The following is a 19,396-nucleotide window of genomic DNA, read 5'->3' as shown; positions in this document are numbered from 1 at the left end:
AATTCTGGTGTAAAGACTAAGTAAGCTATGGAAAATTTATAGGAGTTCTAAAGCCTTATCAGCATTCCAGGTCTGTCCTGCTTACAGTTACTACCCATCTCAAATTCAGGGGTTATTGAGGCTCTTCAAGAGCTGTTCGTTTTCATTCACTTGTTTTGACGACTTTGCAACCCAGGGCAGACATGGAAGAGCTGACTTTGGCTGAGTTTGGTCTGGGATCCCAGAAAGAGAACCATTTACAATTCTAAATGCTGCCAAGGTTGAGGCTTTGCAGAAACTTTCTAGCAGAGAACAATGATTCAGTGAGTATAACTGATCTGAAATTGAGGTTATTTTGAGCCCCTGAGTTCCTGACAACTTTTTATAATATCTTTATGCACATATTTTTTTTCATGAGTTTATCTTCTTGGTTTATAAATTTTTCTCTAGCCTTTAATCTTGGCTTTGGATCTCCAGGCCCAAGTTTCTCTTGTGTTAGATAATTGCTCCAGCCCATCCTGCTTTTCACCTCAAACCCAAAACACTCCAACCCAGCTGTGAATGTCACAAAGCACTAAATAGTGGTTCCTACCTGTAATCCTAGCTACTCAGGATGCTGAGATTTGAGGATAGAGGTTCAGGCAAGTTTGTGGGACTTATCTCGGATTAACTACCAAAAATAGTGGAAAGGGAAGTGTGGCTCAAGTGACAGAGCCTTAGCCTTGAGCACAAACGCTCAGGGCCAGTGCCTATACCCTCAACTCAGTTCAAGCCCCAAGACTGGTAACTGCCTTCCCCTCCCCCCCATTCTCCCCCATCCCCGCCTGCCACAGGGGTTGAGGAAAAGTAGTTTCTCCAGCAGTCCCAACTTGCAGGTTCCAAAATTATTTGGGTCTGCAGTTGTACTATGTTGAATATCTAATTTAAAAAAAATTAACAGTTGTATCATGTGGGATTGCAGTCTAATATAGGGACATTCCATGTATCGAAGTGAGCCCTGGAGCTGGACTTCGCAGGAAAGACAGCACGCCCTCCGTACTTGCCTAGTGAGGAAAGGAGAACACGCTGGATCAGTTGTGTGCAATCCGGCAGAAGAGGTTCCCGCCCCGCAGATCCGGTCCCGAGCTGCCCTCTCCAGGCCGAGTTTCCCAGCGGGCCCGGGGCACGCCTGTTTCGCGGCAGTCGTAAAGCGCTGCTGTGCGGCGTGGCTCCTCCCCTTCCGCGCCTCTTGTGACGCCGGCTCCCTAGGCTTTTTGAGCGGGAAAACGGAGTGGAGTGGAACTAGTGCTCGTACAGCTGCAACTGGCCGGCTGGGCGGAGGCAGTCCCTTCCCAGCATGGGGCTGCTGGAGCTGTGCGAACAGGTGTTCGGTACCGCCGACCTTTACCGAGTGCTGGGCGTGCGGCGTGAGGCGTCGGACGGAGAGGTCCGGCGCGGTTACCACAAGGTGTCCCTGCAGGTGCATCCCGACCGGGTGGACGAGAGCCGCAAGGAGGACGCCACCCGCCGTTTCCAGGTGCGAGGGCCGGGTTGCGACCGGCCGCTCACCGCTGCGTCCGGGAGCTGCCTCGGCCTCGGCCTGCTGCTTTCCAGCAGTTACCCTATCGGGGCGCCGCTTGAGAGAAAGAGGTACGAGGGTGACTTTCGGACGCTCTTTCCACGCAGATCTTGGGGAGAGTCTACGCCGTTCTCAGCGACAAGGAGCAGAGAGCCGTGTACGATGAGCAGGGAGCCGTGGACGAGGACTCAGCCGGGCTCAGTCAGGACCGCGACTGGGTGGCGTATTGGAGGTTGCTTTTTAAAAAGGTAGGAGCCTTTGGAGATTTCCTTGTGTTTTTTTTTAAATTATTATTATTCAGTCAGTTATTACCTTTTATTTCTAATAAACTTCTTGAAGTTTAAGAAATCTTCCTTATTAGATATCTCTAGAGGACATTCAAGCGTTCGAGAAGACTTACAAAGGTTCAGAAGAAGAGCTGGCTGATATTAAACAGGCCTATTTGGACTTCAAGGGGGACATGGATCAGATCATGGAGTCCGTGCTTTGCGTGCAGTACACAGAAGAATCTAGGATAAGAAACATCATTCAGCAAGCTATCGATGCAGGAGATGTCCCCTCCTATAAAGCTTTTGTCAAAGAATCAAAACAAAAGATGAATGCCAGGAAGAGGAGGGTAAGCAATTGAATATATAGATAATTATATTTACTGCTTCTGAAAGGATCTGAAGGTATTTGGGACTGTGGAAGTAAACGACCATTGAAATGTGAACTAGGGTAAACCTATTTTGTTCTGTAGCACTCATCTAAATAGACAAACCAGTTCATCAGGAAAACCCTCTTTATTTTGGTATGCTGTGTTCAAGATGATTGTACTATATGGGTTAAGTTATATTACCTGAAGATGACAGTGATGTGTTTGTCATGTTGACTAGATGAATTATGGGTCCTAGGTATTTAGGAGAATGGTCTTCATTTAGCTGACATACAGGGAGATGGTAAAGATTGTGTCTTGTTAAAAGCGCAGGCTGTAAGATGGTGTACACTTATTTCAGCAGTGCGGAGGTTAAAGCAGGAAGATTTCAAGTTTGAGGTCAGCCTGGCTTACATAATAGTTTTGTCTCAAAAAAAGAAAAAAAGAAACAGACTGGGGAGTTGGGGGAGTAGTTCAATAGTGCTTAGCTGGTGCTAGGCCCTGAATTTAATTTCAATATTCTATTTAATCTCAGTATTCCCTACTCTTATTCTATAGATGTGTACTTTTATGTTAATTTTTTTATTGATCTCAGGCTTTATGCTTGTTTGGCAGGTGTTCTATCACTGAGCTGCGCCTCCAGCTCTTTTTAGAGATGAACGTTTTTGAAATAAGGTCTTAACATCCTATTCAGATGTGAGCTCGCACTGAAAATTTGCTTATTTGGTCTTACTGTTGTAGCTAGGATGACAAGGATGAACCAAGGTCAACTTCTGTTGAGATGGAATCTTTATGGACTTGCCTAGGCTGACCTGGAGCTGTTTAACCTTCTCAGTCTCAAGCCACTCAAATAGCTAGGATTATAGTCATGCGTGACTAGGGCCTGGCAAAAGTGCAGATTCTTGGGCCTTTGATTCTTGGGTTGGACTCAAGTGTGTGTGTGTGTAGTGTGTGTATGTATGTGTGTGTATGATTGTGTCTTTCTGGTCACAGTTTGAAGAACACTTGGATTATTAAGAATCAAGGTTTTTGGCCTTGTACCCCTACTAAAGAGGGATGGTAGCCGAGGACAAGTGCTTTAGTACAGGTCAGGAAGAATGGATTCAGGATAGCAAACACCTGTGCCTTTGCTAGTTCAGAAAGCCACCTTGGGCTGGAATTGAAAGTAACCACATAATTGGAAAGGCAGTTTTAAGAGGAATTTTAAGGTATCTTTCTTATTCCCAACTGGATCAGGAAAGATTTGCAGCTTTTGGATACAAGATAGTATGCAAAGAGTAAGTTGACTTTTTTTTTTTTTTTTTTTTTGCTAGTCCTGGGGCTTGAACTCAAGGCCTGAGCACTGTCCTTGGCTTCTTTTTTGCTCAAGGCTAGCACTATACCACTTGAGCCATAGCGCCACTTCTGGCTTTTTCTATATATGTGGTGCTGAGGAATTGAACACAGGGCTTCATGTATACGAGGCAAGCACTCTATCACTAGGCCATATTTCCAGCCCCCCCCCCTTTTTTTGAATTAAGTGTTTTCAGTTGAAAAGCCAACCAGTTGTCTAGTTGAATTTCTCCCCCCAAAACCCCCATGAACTTGGTAGTAACTGAATCTCTAGGAATGTATTCAAAGTTGAGAAGATTAAAAATTAAGGGGAAAAGAGTCCTCAGGTCCAATTAAGAGCCCTGCTTCATACATACCAGCTGTCCTGGCTAGACTTTAGATTAAATATCCTAAAAACCCCACTAAGAACATTAACACCAGAAACTTTGTTGCAACTTGTTTTATTTACAATGCCAATTTATAAAAGCTTAATTAAAGTTATCTAGACAATAAACTAGGCGGAAACTGCTCTACAGAAAGAAATCCTAAAATGCCACTTTCCACAGAGACTCCACAATTGTTTTATTTTGAGTAAAGAGAAGCTTTTGCTCGGACTAGAAGAAACTCAGCCATAAGTTTGGGATGTGTATTCAAACTAAGCATGCAACAAGGACAATATTATGTTAATGCAATTGATGTGCTGTTGCATTTGTCCACTGTTTGTCTAATATTAACAATTATAAACAGAAGTGGAACTAGTATTTGGAACAATCCTTATAGTGTTACAAGTGTCAGGCATATATCACTTCTCTTCACATCACTGGTTCTCTTTGTGTACCTGGGCTTCCTTTTCAGTAGTCATTATTATTAATATTTTTTTTTGCCAGTCCTGGGGTTTGGACTCATGGCCTGAGCACTGTCCCTGGCTTCCTTTTGCTTAAGGCTAGCATTCTACCACTTGAGCCACAGCGCCACTTCTGGCCTTTTCTGTTTATGTGGTGCTGAGGAATTAAACTCAGGGCTTCATGCATGCTACCACTAAGCCACATTCCCAGCCTCAGTTAAGTCATTCTTGATGTTGAAAGTTTTGCAGATCTCCTCAAGAGTTTCCCCTTAATCATATTGGCAACTATCTTGCATGTGGCATCAAGCAAAACTTTGATGTGTAAGTAGTTTGCAGCCAGAATAAGTTGGAAAAGTGTTCTTTGGTCAACTTTCAGGAATTCTTGGTCCCAAACAGGAATATCATCTGTAGGCTTTTCTTTGTTCTCATCCTCCTCAGGAGGAGGAGGATGGTCCTGTGGTGGGTGCGCCACTGAATGGCCTTTTTAAAAATATTGCTGCATTAACATTTGGTAGAGGAACTAGGTCATCATGTCCTTCATCATCCATTCCCAAATCTTCCAACATGGTCTTGATGGTCACAGATTGTTTGGCAATTTCTACGTCAACTTCAAATTTTTCTCCTATCAGAACTCTGTAACTTAATTGAAGGCATCGTGTTTGGCATTGAAAAAATGACAGACAGGAGTGTTCTGGGAGAGGGACTCCACCTCTGCAAGGAGAAGAGAAAGACAAAGACAAGGCCACTACCAGTTGACTTTTTTGTTCCGGGTGAAAACTAATGGGTCATGCCATCTGTTAAGTTGAGGGCAGTAGTGTAATGTCTTATTGAGATCATTATTTTGCTTTATGGGCGATATCTGCTTAGACTCAGGCGCACAGATGTTTCCTCTGGGAAAAAACCGAACACAGCTGTATTCAATAAAGGCTTTATAGCATCAGAAACTTCATGCAGTTTGAAGATAGGTGTGTGTGTGTGTGTGTGTGTGTGTGTGTGTGTGTGTGTGTGTATGTGTATGAACGACCATTGAAATGTGAACTAGGGTGAACCTGTTTTGTTTTGTAGTGCTCATCTAATTAAACAAACCAAGTAGGAAAACCCTCTTTATTTTGGTATGTTGTATTCAGTTATCAGAACTGAGCCTCCTGAGTAGGTAGGATTATAGGCATGAGCCACTGGTTCCTGGCTCATGTTTTTTTTTTATAAAATTCATCAGGGCTTAGGACCACTTATGCCATAGTTAGTGCCCTTAGGTGTTCTTTTTTTTTTTTTTTTTTTTTTTGGCCAGTCCCGGGGCTTGGACTGAGGGCCTGAGCACTGTCCCTGGCGTCTTCTTGCTCAAGGCTAGCACTCTGCCACTTGAGCCACAGCGCCACTTCTGGCCATTTTCTATATATGTGGTGCTGGGGAATCGAACCCAGGGCCTCATGTATACGAGGCAAGCACTCTTGCCACTAGGCCATACCCCCAGCCCCCCTTAGGTGTTCTTACAGTGTTTTGGAAAATTTGGTAAGTAGCTTCAAAACAGGTAGGGAAAGTTAAGCTGAGCCCTGGTAGCTCACACCTGTAATCCTAGTTATTTAAGAGGCTGAGACCCTGGAGGATTGCAGTTCAAAGCCAGGTCCGACAGAAAAGTCTACTCTGTCTCCAATTAACCAGCAAAACATTGGACTGGAGATGTGGTACTAGTGGTAGAACATCAGCCATGAATGGGCAAGAAAGCTGAGCAATTACATTTTTGAGGGGTCTTTTCTTTTTTGGTAATGGGGATTGAACCCAGGACATTGCACCTCCAAGGCAAGTGCTTTGCCCCTGAGCTACATTCCAGCCCCCCATTTTTTTTCTCTTATAGTGAATTATGTAATTGTACAAAGGAGTGACAGCTCCATAACTCAGGTTGAGTATAATGCTTCTTGGTCAGCGTTACCCTGAACAATAAATTTTTTTACTCAGAGGCACTGCATTCAAGCCATCATGAAAAAGAAAGAAACATTAAAACTCTGGCTCATGCTTGTAAGCTTAACTCCTTGGGAAGTACAGATAGGAAGATCGTGGCTTGAGGCTAGCCTGGCAAAAAAAAGTTAGGGAGACCCTATCTGATACGTTTATTAGAATCAGGATCTACATAGCTTCCTGTTAGCAATGTTCGTGGTCTTCTAATGAATGACATTTGTGTAATTGAATTTATTTTATCCATATAGTCCTCAAATTGAAAGGGTCTTAAAGATTTGAAGGGGGAAAAGAACATTTTAAGTATTTCCTGGTTGCTATGGAGACTCTCATGAGAGTTTCTATTTCAGGCTGAGGAAGAGGCTAAAGAAGCAGAAAAGAGCAGAAAAGAACTAGGGCTTGAAGAAGGAGTAGATAATTTGAAAGCAGTCATTCAGGTAAAATTTCTTATGTTCTAATTACAATTGCTTATTTACTTTGTGGTATTGCATTTTAAGTAAATACTATCTATTTCGGATTTTTGACCATTGAAATTCAGTGGTTTTTATTGCATTTGCAAAGTTAAACAGCCATTACCACTCTTTTCACCACTCCAGAAGAAACCTAATACCTTAACAGTCACTCCCCATCTACTATCCCTATGCCCTCATCCCTGGTAACCATACAGTACTTTCCCTGGGGGTGCCTAATGTTAACTTTTGAAAGCTGTGTTTTAACTTCTTAAACAGAGCAGACAAAAGGATCGGCAAAAAGAAATGGACAATTTTCTGGCTCAGATGGAAGCAAAATACTGCAAACCTTCCAAAGGAGGAAGAAAAAAAATCTCTGTCAAGAAAGAAAAGAAGTAATGGAATTTTTTCTCTTTAAAGATCATAGGTATTCATGGGTATGATAGGCAAGGTCCAGTCAAGATTTAAAGGCAAACCTTTGAAATTATCTTTGCTGCCCAAATTCAGAACTAAGCCAAGCAGAACCTGATTTTAGTATTTCTTAGGATTTAATTTGACACACTATGAGGTCCTCATGAAGGAGTGTATTGAAAGATGGAAGGAAATATCCTTCCCTACAGCACTTGCTTCCTGGGCCTTGTGCCCAGGGAACTCTTTGCTTTCAGTGATGTGTACATCCATTAGAACAGGTGCACTACTCTATCCTTTTAGTACGGGAGAAATGGGTGTTCAGATTGTCACATTTTTGTAAGACATATATGATTAATAAACAAGTAAAATAAAAATATTAAGTTCTGGTGGCTTTTTTAAATGATTTAGTTGATAGAGGACAAAAATAACTAGTCGGCATTACAATTGTCTGGTTTCAGTAACATAAAGAAATGTAGCCCCATTTCTAGTTGCTCAAGTGTCCTTAGGCAGATCACTCAGCTAATTGAGCTGCTTTCTTATCTGTAAAATTACGAGTGAGATCCAAAATGCCAATTGTGTCAGCTCTGAGTGGATGAATAAGGGAACACACAAGTACATGTACAGGAACTGGTGGGCTAAAAGACATCTTAAGAGATATCATCTGATGTATATGTAACAACCTTTTTGTTAATGCATTCATGGTACTGATTCATTAACAGTAGAGACTGGTTTTTATTGTCCTTAGTTGAGGTATGTACTCTGGAATACAGGGCATTTTTAAGGACTTTTCAACTTAAAATTGATTTGTAGACTAATATACTACATGCATAAAAAACCTTGCTAATGAACATCATAGTTTATGTAAGGTAAGCACATGAAACTTTGTGATTACATGTTACTCTTTAATTGTATTAATATGCAGTTTAATGCAGATTGTTGGAACCATCTGTCTTCATTTGATAACATTGGAACATGTTGATATAATTAGTCACCTCAACTTATGATCACTTGAATTTATCCAACTCTGAACATTAACACTGAGGTCTAAAATTGAAGTGATAATTGTTTAATATTCAATGAAATTAAAGAGAATTTAAGCCATAGTGAAACCATGGCTATATTCATGAATGCCTTTGAGAAAACATCTGTGGTAAAGATCAGAATGCCAAAATTCTCACTACTACTGCTGATCTGAGGATATGTATTTATTATATTTTAGCAGTCCTGGGATTTGAACTCAAGGCCTGTGCTTGCCAGACAGGCACTCTGCTACTTTAGTCACTCTGCCAGCCTTTTTTACATTGGTTATTTGCAATTTTTTAATAATAACTTTCTTAGCTTTAGAAGTACAAAGAAAATCAGCATAACCTGATCTCAAGCAGTCATTACGTAAGACTAAGTGAGGTCCTTTCTGAGTGAAAAAAAGTGACAATTTATTACATAGGTTACTTTCTACCTGTGCTTATGTCTTTACTCAACCCTTCCATTTCATTCTATTGATATTGAACATCTAACCAGAAAGCACTAGGAATGACATTTATTGGATAAGTAGCTCAAACTGTTCATAATACTCTTACATTGACTTAAACTGAGTACAGTTCTCCAGAAATTAATATAAGCAGCTATTCTTAAGCCAGTGATATTATCAAACAATTATTTGTTGCTTTTTGTATATAAATCATTTCAAGATCCTATAATAATTGAACTGATTATTGTTAACAGACAACATGAGTAGTAATTTGGGGGTAATTATTCATTGTTACATCTTTGGGTACAATCTTCACTGTCCATTGGAATAGGTTGACTTATGCTGAAAGAAGACAGTAACTGGAGGCAGAAACGGTGCCCAGGCAGTCTTTGGTGGATACTCTTGTGTTTTTCTCATCAGTTGTATCAGAATAACTCATCAAGAAGGTGGGTTCATGTTGATCTAGTACAAAGTCTGCATCATGTGATGATTGAACACTGATTCATGAAGTCTTATCTTGTGTTTTGCTGCAACCTAATGGGTTCTCATTTGTTTTATAGTCCTTGCTTGCTTCTAGAGACTGGTCCACCTCTGCTTTGGGATTTTGTAGACCTGTGGAACTGAGGACCTGTCAAACACAGATGAGATCATAGAATACCATTAGTTAACAGTCTAGTTTGGCAAATTTCCTATCTTGGGTTGTTGGTTTGTTTGTTTGACAGTCCTGGGGTTTGAACTTGGGGTCTCATGTTGCTAAGCAGCCACTCTAGCACTTTAGCCACATTCCTAGCCATTTGAGGGCTTTTTTGCTCCAGAAGACTCAGATATATCCCACCACCTAAGTGCCACAGTAGTTAGACAACCAAATATTCTAAACTCAGTAAGTTACGGAATATAACTTATACACTTAGAAAATAAAATTATAAAAAATCCTAACATGTAAGACTTGCCCTATTCTTTTTTTTCCCCCCCAGTCCTGGGGCTTGGACTCAGGGCCTGAGCACTGTTCCTGAGTTTCTTTTTTGCTCGAGACTAGCACTCTACCACTTGAGCCACAGCACCACTTCCAGCTTTTTCTGTGTATGTGGTGCTGAAGAATCAAACCCAGGGCTTCATGCACGCTAGGCAAACACTAGCACTAAGCCACATTCCCAGCCCAGACTTACCCTATTCTTTTTTGCAAGTCAGAGCTTGAACTCAGGGCTTGAGCACTGTTTCTGGCTTCTTTTTGCTCAAGGCTAGTACTCTGCCACTTGAGCCACAGCACCATTTCTGGCCTTTTCTATATATGGTGCTAAGGAATTAAACCCAGGGCTTCATGTATACGAGACAAGCACTCTTGCCACTAGTCCATATTCCCAGCCCTAGACTCACCCTATTCTGATATTTTTATTTTATTAATTTTTGGGGTGGTTACCAGAGTGTGTACTAAGGGCTTCAAGCTTATGAGATAGGTACTTTATGGCTTTAACCAGGCTTTCAGCCTCGTTTTTTAATTAGCAAAAAATAATAGTAGCAAGCGGTACACCAGTGCCTCACACCTTTAATCCTAGCTACTCAGGAAGCTGAGATCTGAGGATCGTGGTTCAAAGCCAGGTCAGGCAGGAAAATACCGTGAGACCCTAATAAACTACTCAGAAGAAGCCAGAAGTGGCACTGTGGCCCAAGTGGTAGAGTGCTAGCCTTTAGGACAAAGAGGCTCAAGCATAGCAGCCAGGCCCTGGGTTCAAGCCCCTAGGACTGGCAAACAAAAAAATAAAAAAAATTATAGGAATTCTTTTCTTGTTCTAGCATTAAACTGATTAAAGCAGTTTAATTCATAGGAATATAGATTTTGCTTACACAATAAAACCTGTGTATTCCAATATTATGAAGATTTATTTGGTTCAAATTTTTAGATTAAAATTAGAAAGTAGTTTATCAGAGTAGTGATTCATTTACAGGATGTGAAAAAAAATCTAGCAGAAATTTGGAACTCTGGCTTTAGCAATTTCTTTAATGTAGCCATCCTTATGAATGAAGTTAAAGCAATTAACAGATTAGAGGAAATTCTGGAGCAAGAGAATATAGGGAGGGAGCAGGGGAAGCAGGGTCATAGCATGGAAGGGGAGGAGCTGTGGCCCCAGATCTGTACCTGCAGATCTCCTGCCAGGTCGGGTCTGATGAGGATACTCAGCTGTACAAGAAAGACGATTCTGTGTATCTGGCTAAAAAAAGATGAGATATATCTTGAAATGTTGTCTCCCAAAAGACAACAATTTGCCAGGTTTTACAAGGGAAAGCTTTCAAATTAAAAATAATGCAAAAGGCATCTTCTGCCCACCTGAGGTTAAAGCTGGCCGAAGGCACTGTAAGGTAGAAAATCAGAAACCAGGTGCCCACCAAGCCATTGGTTTACAGTTTTATTAGTATAACTTTAAGAAATCTTAGTATATATGATTATTCCTTAATCCATATGGTATAATATTCCAGTTAGCTGCCAAGGGAGTTTTTTTGTTTTATCTTGCTAGTAGCCAGGCTGTCCTAGAACCTATGCCCCTCCTACCTTGGCCTCCTGAGTGCTGGGGTTGTAGGCATGTATCACCACGGAGGGCCAAGAAAATTTTATTTGCTTTCTACTTATTGCCTATTTTAAAGCAAACCTACTCTTTCAGTAAATGTCAAATGTCAATGACTATCTTACTGAAAGTTAACCTTACATCAACCTTTTAGCTTTATGAAATTGAAAAACATTTCAAAGTTATCTCAAGTTTACATATGACCAACATGCACCACCCTGCTGGGGTTTCTCAAGTAAGAATCCCCTGTGAGAGCACTAAAACAGGAAGACAGGAATTTTTTCCAGTGAAGTTCCCATACTGTAGAGACTGGAGTTCAGCAAGCTTATTTTTTGTAAAGGACCAGGTAGTTTCTATCTTAGGCTTTGTGGGCAATGGCAGTTATTGCAGCAGTTCAGCTTGGCTGTTGTGTGAAAACACCCAAAAGAACAGGTGAGCTTGGTGGCTCTATTCCAGTAAACTTTCATTTATGAGAACAGGTAGTAGCCCCAATAGCTCGTGAACTATAGTTTACTCATCCCTATTTCAGATGGAAGCACTGAAGACCAGAGTGTTGGTCTGGCAGCAGGCCCAGGACACAGACCTAGCACATCAGAGCATTTTTTTAGAGCTAATAATTTTAATTACACTGAAAAAAATAGCTCATCTTCCTTTTTATGACAGTAAATGGGAAGAGGTCATATAAAAAAGAGAGACTCTGAAGTATTTCCATATATATATATATATATATATATATCTTCAGTATTTCTAAGAAACCCAAAATTATTGTTTTCTTTGGTATTACTGAGTTTTGAACATGGCCTCATGCTTGCTAGGCAGGCATATTGAGCCATACTTCCCGCCCTTTTCTGCCTTATTTTTCAAATAAGAGTCTTTTTTTTTTTTTTTGGCCAGTCCTGGGCCTTGGACTCAGGGCCTGAGCACTGTCCCTGGCTTCTTCCCGCTCAAGGCTAGCACTCTGCCACCTGAGCCACAGTGCCCCTTCTGGCCATTTTCCATAAATGTGGTGCTGGGGAATCGAACCCAGAGCTTCATGTGTAGGATGCAAGCGCTCTTGCCACTAGGCCATATTCCCAGCCCCTCAAATAGAGTTTCCTGTTTTCTTTTTCTTTCTTTTTTTGCCTAGGCCAGCCTACACTGATTTTCCTACTTGTACTTCCTGTGTACCAACCGGGGTGAAGTGTGTATCACCAATACATCTAGCTTATTGGTAAAGATGGTGGTTTCATTATCTTTATTCCTGTGCTTGCCATGAACTGCGATGCTCCTAATCTCTGCCTTCTGAATAGCTATGATTACATATATGAGTCAAAATGCATAGCCTAAAATAATAATAATAGTTATTATTATTGCCAGTCCTGGGGCTTGAACTCAGGGACTGGGAACTGTCCCTGAGTTTCTTTTGCTCAAGGCTAGCACACTACTGCTTGAGCCACAGCACCACTTCCAGTTTTTTCTGTTTATGTAGAACTGAGGAATCAAACCTAGGGCTTCATGCATGCTAGGAAAGCATTCTACCACTAAGCCACATTCCCAGTCCTAAAATTAAATTTTGATAGGAAAAAATATAATTATGGAACATAAACATCATACATTGCTTTACTGATACCCTGGATCAAATTACAACAATACCAATTCAGTAGATATTCTCAGGCTTTCTGGGGGTTCACATTGAATCCTAAGAACCAGAAATTCTCACATTTACTTTTTGACCTTGTTTGCAGTGAATTTTTCCTAACAGCCTCACAAGGGCTTGGGTTAAAATAGGGTCATCTCGGAATTCCTGTTCACCTGGAACATGTAGTATGACCATTTCTGAAAGTAGGGTGTATGCAGATGGAATCAAAGTGAAATCATACTGGATTAAGATGGGCCCTAAGTTCTGTAGGAATAGGGAAAGTTTTTGGAGGCTCATGTTTGTGATGCTAGCTACGCAGGAGGATAAGATCTGAGGACCAAGGTTCAAAGCTATCTTGGGAAGAAAAGTTCTCAAAACTCCCATTTCCAAAATAACCAAAAGCTGGGCTGAGTCAGGCGCTAGTGGCACACACTTGTAATCCGAGCTACTCAGAAGGCTGAGATCTGAGGATTGTGATTTGAAGTCAGCCAGGGCAGGAAAGCCTCTGAGACTCTTATCTCCAATTAACCATCAGAAAACCAGAAATGGTGCTGTGGGTCAAAGTAGTAGAGTACTAACCTTGAGCGCAAAAAACTCAGGGACAGCATCCAGGCCCTGAGTTCAAACCCTACCACAGACATCCCCCTACCCCCCCCCCCAAATTGGTAGAGTTGTCAAGCAAGCCAAACAAGTGTGAGGGTCTGAGTTCAAACCTCTACTGGCCAAGAAAACATAAAAGGCAAAGTTGGACAAAATAGGGAAGAAGGCTTATAGACAGGGAGGCTGCAATCTAAGGAACACCAAATACTTCAGGTAACCACCAGGAGCTGGCAAGAGGCAAGGAAGGTTCTTCAGAGTTTGCCAAGCACTTTGCTCTGCTAAAATCTTGAGTTTTGGACTTTTAGCATCTAAAGCTGAGAATATGTCTGAGGAATTAAACCCAGGGCTTCATGTATAAGAGGCAAGCACTCTACCACTAGGCCACATTCCAAGCCCTAAGTCTGTTGTTTTATCCATCCAGTTTGAGGTCATTTGTTATGGCAGGCCTGAGAAACCACTTTTTCTTATTCTCACCCCTTTATTAGGAGAAAGAGGATAGTGTAGTACTTAAGCAGAGAGGGTTCAAGATTGATGAGTTAGGGCTTGAACCCCACAATTATAAAAATGAGTACAGGATGTAGGGCCCTTGGTTCTTCTGTATTGTGTGACTCCCCATGCCTTCCCCTAGCTCTCCAAGCCCTTTTATCTCAGCAGATGAGATGGGCTTGTACTCCAAATGGGCAAGGTTACTGCATGGCTTCCAGTCTCCCAGTTTTTTTCTATTACTTTGTAAAATACTTCAAAGTAATTTAAGATTAATTTTATTTGCTTTAAAAGTGCACTGTAAATAGGTAGTGGTGTGGATGTTTAAGATAATGGGTAAAGGATTTCACGCATGCACAGTTCTCTGACCTCCTTTTGTTGTAATTTCACTGTGCACCTGGTAAGCATAGGGTTTAACATTTTTGCTTGTGCTCAGAATATAAAAATTGTTTAAATTTGTAATTTACATATAAGGCATGTCACTGAGAAGAATTAGGTGCCGGAATGAGAATCTAAATATACTTAGAATGCTATTTTTTAAAATCATTATATCCTCAACTTTTATTGCTGGAGTGAGTTAAGCCATTAGATACTATCTTAAGCCTGCCACACTAGTACTTTCCTCATATTCCTTCCCCCAGCCTCAAGAGCAAATAGGAATCATGTCACTACCAAAAATGACTGAGTTGTGTTGGGCCTGGAGAAGAAGTCAGGTAACAGGATCCTCTCCTTCAGCTGCTGATACTTGGGCTCATTCACTGCACTTCGAGCTCGACTAGAATCTCCATGGGATTTCTGCAAGAGACAAGTTACAGAAAGCTAAATTTGTAGTGGGAGCTGCCAGTGTACCACATCAACCCTGGCAGGAGTGGTTTGTGCTGGCCATTAGTTAGAACTCTGTACTTTTGATTAAGACCAGTACAGATGGAGCAGAATTCTTTTTTTTTTTTTTCAAATTTTTATTATCAAACTGATGTACAGAGAGGTTACAGTTTCATACGTTAGGCATTGGATACATTTCTTGTACTGTTTGTTACCTTGTCCCTCATACCCCCCCCCCCCCCAGCAGAATTCTTGACAGGGTGTTACAGTGAGCACACAGAAAGGCAGTAGCAGGGAGACGTACCATTTGCCTTGGTGGCCCCACAGTATGCAGATGGTCCACTTCAGCTGTGCCAATAGGCGGTAGTAGGTTATTTCGACCCAAGGGTATTGGTGAGGGAGAGGACAGCGAGTCGACTGCTACTGGACTGCAGATTCCACCAGCAAACAGCAAGTTAGAAAAGAATGAAGTTGTAACAGAAGCACACTGATGAGAAATCATAAATGCTGGTGTGCAAAAGCTTTAAGCTGCCATATTATTAAGCAAAGGGATTTTAAATTGCAGAGATAGAAATCTAGCTAAATCAACAAAGATCCAGTATTTAGCATTTAAGCTTATTTGATATATTTGTGTTGTTAGATTTATACGAATGGGTAATCCACCAGGTGAATACTTAACAATTAGTTTCTAGGCTTAGGTCTTATATTTAAGCCTTATGTTTATGTTCATTATATAATATTCCCCAGTTTTTACCAGTTTCCAGAAATTCTGCTTTTGAAACCTACACTTGGGATCCTCTGAGGATTTCTTCCACAGGCCGTGGTGTTCCAGTGCGTGAATGGCTCGTGTTGATTGGGTGAAGGGTACGTGGTGGGGGGTTACGTCTCCTGGCAGACTGTACTGTATATAACAGAGATGATGCACTAAGGTCCGATGCTCGATTTGACCAGATTCGAGTTGAAAGGATGGTACTGGACCCAGGCCTCATTAGTAGCTTGTCATCAAGATCACTAGTGGCCAAATCAGAAACCCACAATGAAATAAAGGTCACTATATAGGAACAAGATTTACAGGGTAAAAAGCCTTTATTCTAAGTATTCCGGGGAGAAAGGAGCAAAAATTTCTGATAGTTTCTAGAAGGAAATCTAGAGAATCTATTTTGGTTTTAAAAATAGGTGTGGCTTGTAGCCCAGAGTGGCCTCAAACTTGTAATCCTTCAGTCTCAGTTTCCTGAGTGCCTGGGATTACAGGTGAGTGCCACAGTTGGGGAGAATCTGTCAGTAAAAGTAGAAAATACAGTTTGTTATAATTACCAGAGATTTGAGAAAGCAAGTCTATTACTCACCTGACAATATAATCACTTGTCCATCAGTGAAGACACACCTGAAGAGCACCTACCACACAGTGCTTCCCTCATGTTTGCTACCTGTCATGGATCTGCATATTAGATTTGAGGCATTTTCAAAGTTAAAAGGCAAGTATTTGTGATTTGGAAGTAGTTGTGGCACCAGGGTGGCTCCAAATGAGCTAAAGCCAGTGGATCACCTGTAATCCTAGCTACTCTGGAGGCTGAGATCAGAGGTCCCGGGTTTGAAGTCAGCCCAGGTACAAAAGCCCTTGGGACTCCATCCACCAAATAAGCCAAATGCCAGAGTGGAGGAGAGAGGCTCAAGGAGAGCAACAGACATGAGAGAAAAGTCCAGTGAGAGTGCAAGTTCCTGAGTCTGAACCCGGTATTGGCACACAAACACACACACACAGAGACACATTGCTCAGCTAGTTGGAACTGACAGGGCTGGGGTACAGGCTAGCACACACACAGACACATTGCTCAGCTAGTTGGAACCCACGGTTGGGGTATAGGCTAGGAATAGGCAAAGGGTCAAGCCCACATTAGATTCCTATTTGCATACACTACTGAGAAAAACAACTCTTCTATAAGTCATTTGATAAAACACCATACCTAAACACTCCATAACTTAATAACAGAGTTGGGCTTTTCTTTTAAAGCAGATAAGAAGAAGTTTGGCTAAGATTAGGAGACAGTATTTGTGCAGTGAGATGGGGGAAATTGGAGGAGTAAAGCAGCCAAGCCTTGCCACTTGGTTTTCAGCAAGCGTCTCGATCTTTGAGGCCACTTGGTTAACATCTAGTATGAAATATCCCTTGATTTGGAGAGAGAATCCCCACCATGGAATAGTTATAAACCTTGAGAATTTTAAGAGATCTTTTGTGGTCTTCCTGCTTCTAACCATTCACTTACCCAGGGTTTTTATTTGATGATTTGCTTTTTTTTTATATATCTAACACATTCTCCTGCATTTTACAAATTGTTCTAATTCTAGGTTAAGTCATCTCTATCAATCTACAAATCTAATCTCTTCTGTGTTTTCCATTATTATAAACTTAAGACCCCTCAAGTGGAGGTGTGGCTCAAGTGGTAGAGTGCCAGCCTTGGTGGGGGGGGGGGGGCGGTGGGGAGGAGCCAAATGAGAGTGCAAGGTCCTGAATTCAAGCTCTATTACTGGCAAACATACACAGCCCAAAAGAAACTTATTCCCCCCTCCCCCCAAAACAAGTCCCTTCTGCTTGAAATCTCAGAGCTTTTATTCCTTTAATAGCATTTTATTTCTTGCATAATATTTCCTAAAATAGTAAACTCCTTATAAAGAATCTTGTAGTGGACAAGCCCAAGGCCCAAGGCCTTGTACTTGCTAGGTGTGTGTTCTACCACTGAGCTATGCCACAGCCCAGGTTCACTTCTTTCTTATCCTGTGCTAGCACATGAGTGTGGACTCTTTACAATTCATGCTCCAACTCCTATATGGACCCTTTTAGGAACTAGCATTGCTGATTAGATTGGAGTAACGTGAGAAATTTTATGATGGTTTGAGTTGAAACATATCTTTTCACTTCTAGGTATTAATCTAAGAGACATGTGGCAATTAGTCCACAAAAAAGACATACCCAAGAATATTTATAATGCCTTTATACATAATAGTCCTAACCTGGGGGAAAAAAACCCCAAGTATTAACAGGCGAGTAGATAAACTCTTAGGAGTTCTTAGTAGAATACTAACTCAGAAATAGTGAGCATGTGCAACAGCACGGATTGTCACAAATGGCATTCAGGGACAAGAGCATAGCTCAGTAGTAGAGCATTTAGCCTAGCACACTTTTTCACTCCCAAGTATTACCAAATAGGAAAACATCTCTAGGGATGATGGCTCAAGTGGTGGAACCCCTATCTTTAACAAGCACAAGACCCTGACTTCAAACCCCAGAACTGATAAAACAGCAAAATTGCTATTCAAAACCATCCAGAGGGGCTGGGAATGTGGCCTAGTGGTAGAGTGCTTGCCTAACATACGTTTGATTCCTCAGCACCACATATACAGAAAAAGGCAGAAATGGTGCTGTGGCTCAAGTGGTAGAGTGCTAGCCTTGGGCAAAAAGAAGCTCAGGGACAGTGCTCAGGCCCTGAGTTTAAGCCCCAGGACTAGCAAAAAAAAAAAAAAAAGCTCAAAACCATCCAGAGCCAGGCATCAGTAGCTCACTTTAACTAGGCAGGATGTGGAAATCTGAGGACTGAGGTTTAAAGCCAAATCCAACAGACTCATCTCCAAGAAACCAACAAAAATCCTGGAGAAGATGGGTAGCTCAAGTGGTAGGGCAGCAGCCACGAGTGAAAAAGGCTCTGGGTTTATGCCTTGAGTACCAGCATGCAATGTGTCAAATGATCTTTTATGAGAAGTATTAAAGATCTGGTGTATCTCCTCCTGTCCTGCTTATAGCAAAAAATAGTCAGCTCTTCCTGATTTGTATTTTCTTATTTCCAAGCCTCTTCCCACACTCTTATTCCTACCTAGAATGACCTGTTGCTCTTTTTTGCTCATCCAAATCCTTACAAAAATGCTTCTTCCTCTGGAGCTGCACTCAGTTTGCTTACACTCATTTGTCCCTCAGTCATGGTTAGGTCTTCTCTTCCATTTACCAGCTCCCTGTTTGTGTGGGGGTGACCGTGCCTCTTGGGTATATTACTCCCCAGGTTTCTCTGTGATTGCTGAGATACTCAAAAAGGCACAGTGTTTGACAGATTTTGTTTTCCCTTTATTTCTCAGTGATCTACTTAAGCTTTAGAGTTTACTAATATTTTATACTTCTTACAGGAGCTTGTCCATTAGGGAGAGGTTTCTTGGCTGTAGAGGCATTCCATGAACCAAGAGACCATTCATATTTGACTGATGAACACTTGCTTGACAGAAATTCATCTACATGCCAAAAGAAGACGTTACTCATTATTAGTTGGTAAAGGTTGATTTTTTTAACTTGGCCAAAAGTTAATGTTTCCATTAGGTCATCTGTACGTTCATCCTCCATGCCTTTACTTTTATAACAACTACTGGCCAGTAGCTCTTGCTGAGGACCCAAGGTTCACTCTAGGACAGATCCTTTTCTTTTCTCTCTGTTTCTAACTAATAGCAGGTTCAGTCAACCTAGATGAAAGACACTATCACAGGGGAGAAAGGATGATTGTCACTTACAGTAGAAGAGAAAACCTACATAGAAAATTCACAAATGAAATAGGGAAAAATAATATGAATACAGGTAAACTCTTGATCTCTTACCATCACACAATCCTGATCTCTGAGAAAAATTCATCCCTTTTCTTTTACTACTCCTAGAACAGTTATTTTTTAATTTTTGGAT

General features: G+C 41.3%; 2 protein-coding genes and 1 pseudogene across 6 annotated transcripts in view; 1 reads left to right on the top strand and 2 right to left on the bottom strand.

Moving 5' to 3' along the window:
- The first annotated feature begins 6 nt into the window (after positions 1-6).
- Positions 7-8,346, top strand: Dnajc9 (DnaJ heat shock protein family (Hsp40) member C9). Of its 2 annotated transcripts, XM_048339015.1 has the most exons (6): positions 7-302; positions 1,439-1,495; positions 1,645-1,785; positions 1,899-2,153; positions 6,627-6,713; positions 7,005-8,346. In XM_048339015.1, the coding sequence occupies exons 1-6, from the start codon at positions 249-251 to the stop codon at positions 7,122-7,124; spliced, it is 714 nt and encodes a 237-aa protein (XP_048194972.1). In that variant the 5' UTR covers positions 7-248; the 3' UTR covers positions 7,125-8,346. The 2 variants fall into 2 exon arrangements, with proteins under 2 accessions (XP_048194972.1, XP_048194971.1); XM_048339014.1 differs by lacking the exon at positions 7-302 and having other exon boundaries at positions 990-1,495.
- On the bottom strand, positions 4,285-5,276 carry LOC125346451 (annotated as a pseudogene).
- The window catches only part of Fam149b1 (family with sequence similarity 149 member B1), a 34,221-nt gene continuing 23,167 nt past the window's right edge, over positions 8,343-19,396 (bottom strand). Inside the window, exons 9-14 of one of the 4 annotated variants that reach the window (XM_048338999.1) lie at positions 18,854-18,957; positions 15,472-15,696; positions 14,990-15,113; positions 14,536-14,658; positions 10,739-10,811; positions 8,343-9,232 (exon numbers count right to left, since the gene is read on the bottom strand). In XM_048338999.1, coding sequence (XP_048194956.1) covers positions 9,159-9,232; positions 10,739-10,811; positions 14,536-14,658; positions 14,990-15,113; positions 15,472-15,696; positions 18,854-18,957 — 723 coding nt within the window. In that variant the 3' untranslated portion in view covers positions 8,343-9,158. The other 3 variants (XM_048339000.1, XM_048339002.1, XM_048339001.1) reach the window with 3 other exon arrangements.

Source organism: Perognathus longimembris, chromosome 2, assembly GCF_023159225.1.
Source record: "Perognathus longimembris pacificus isolate PPM17 chromosome 2, ASM2315922v1, whole genome shotgun sequence".
NCBI classification, from domain to species: Eukaryota; Metazoa; Chordata; class Mammalia; order Rodentia; family Heteromyidae; genus Perognathus; species Perognathus longimembris.
This window is presented reverse-complemented; position numbering and strand designations above follow the sequence as displayed.

What these genes read in the sequence shown, in the direction of transcription:
- Dnajc9 (XM_048339014.1), top strand. Translation starts at nt 1,316, where the DNA reads ATGGGGCTGCTGGAGCTGTGCGAACAGGTGTTCGGTACCGCCGACCTT. An exon ending in ACGCCACCCGCCGTTTCCAG is followed by an intron (nt 1,496 to 1,644) that starts GTGCGAGGGCCG and finishes CTTTCCACGCAG; the next exon opens with ATCTTGGGGAGAGTCTACGC. An exon ending in TGAATGCCAGGAAGAGGAGG is followed by an intron (nt 2,154 to 6,626) that starts GTAAGCAATTGA and finishes TTTCTATTTCAG; the next exon opens with GCTGAGGAAGAGGCTAAAGA.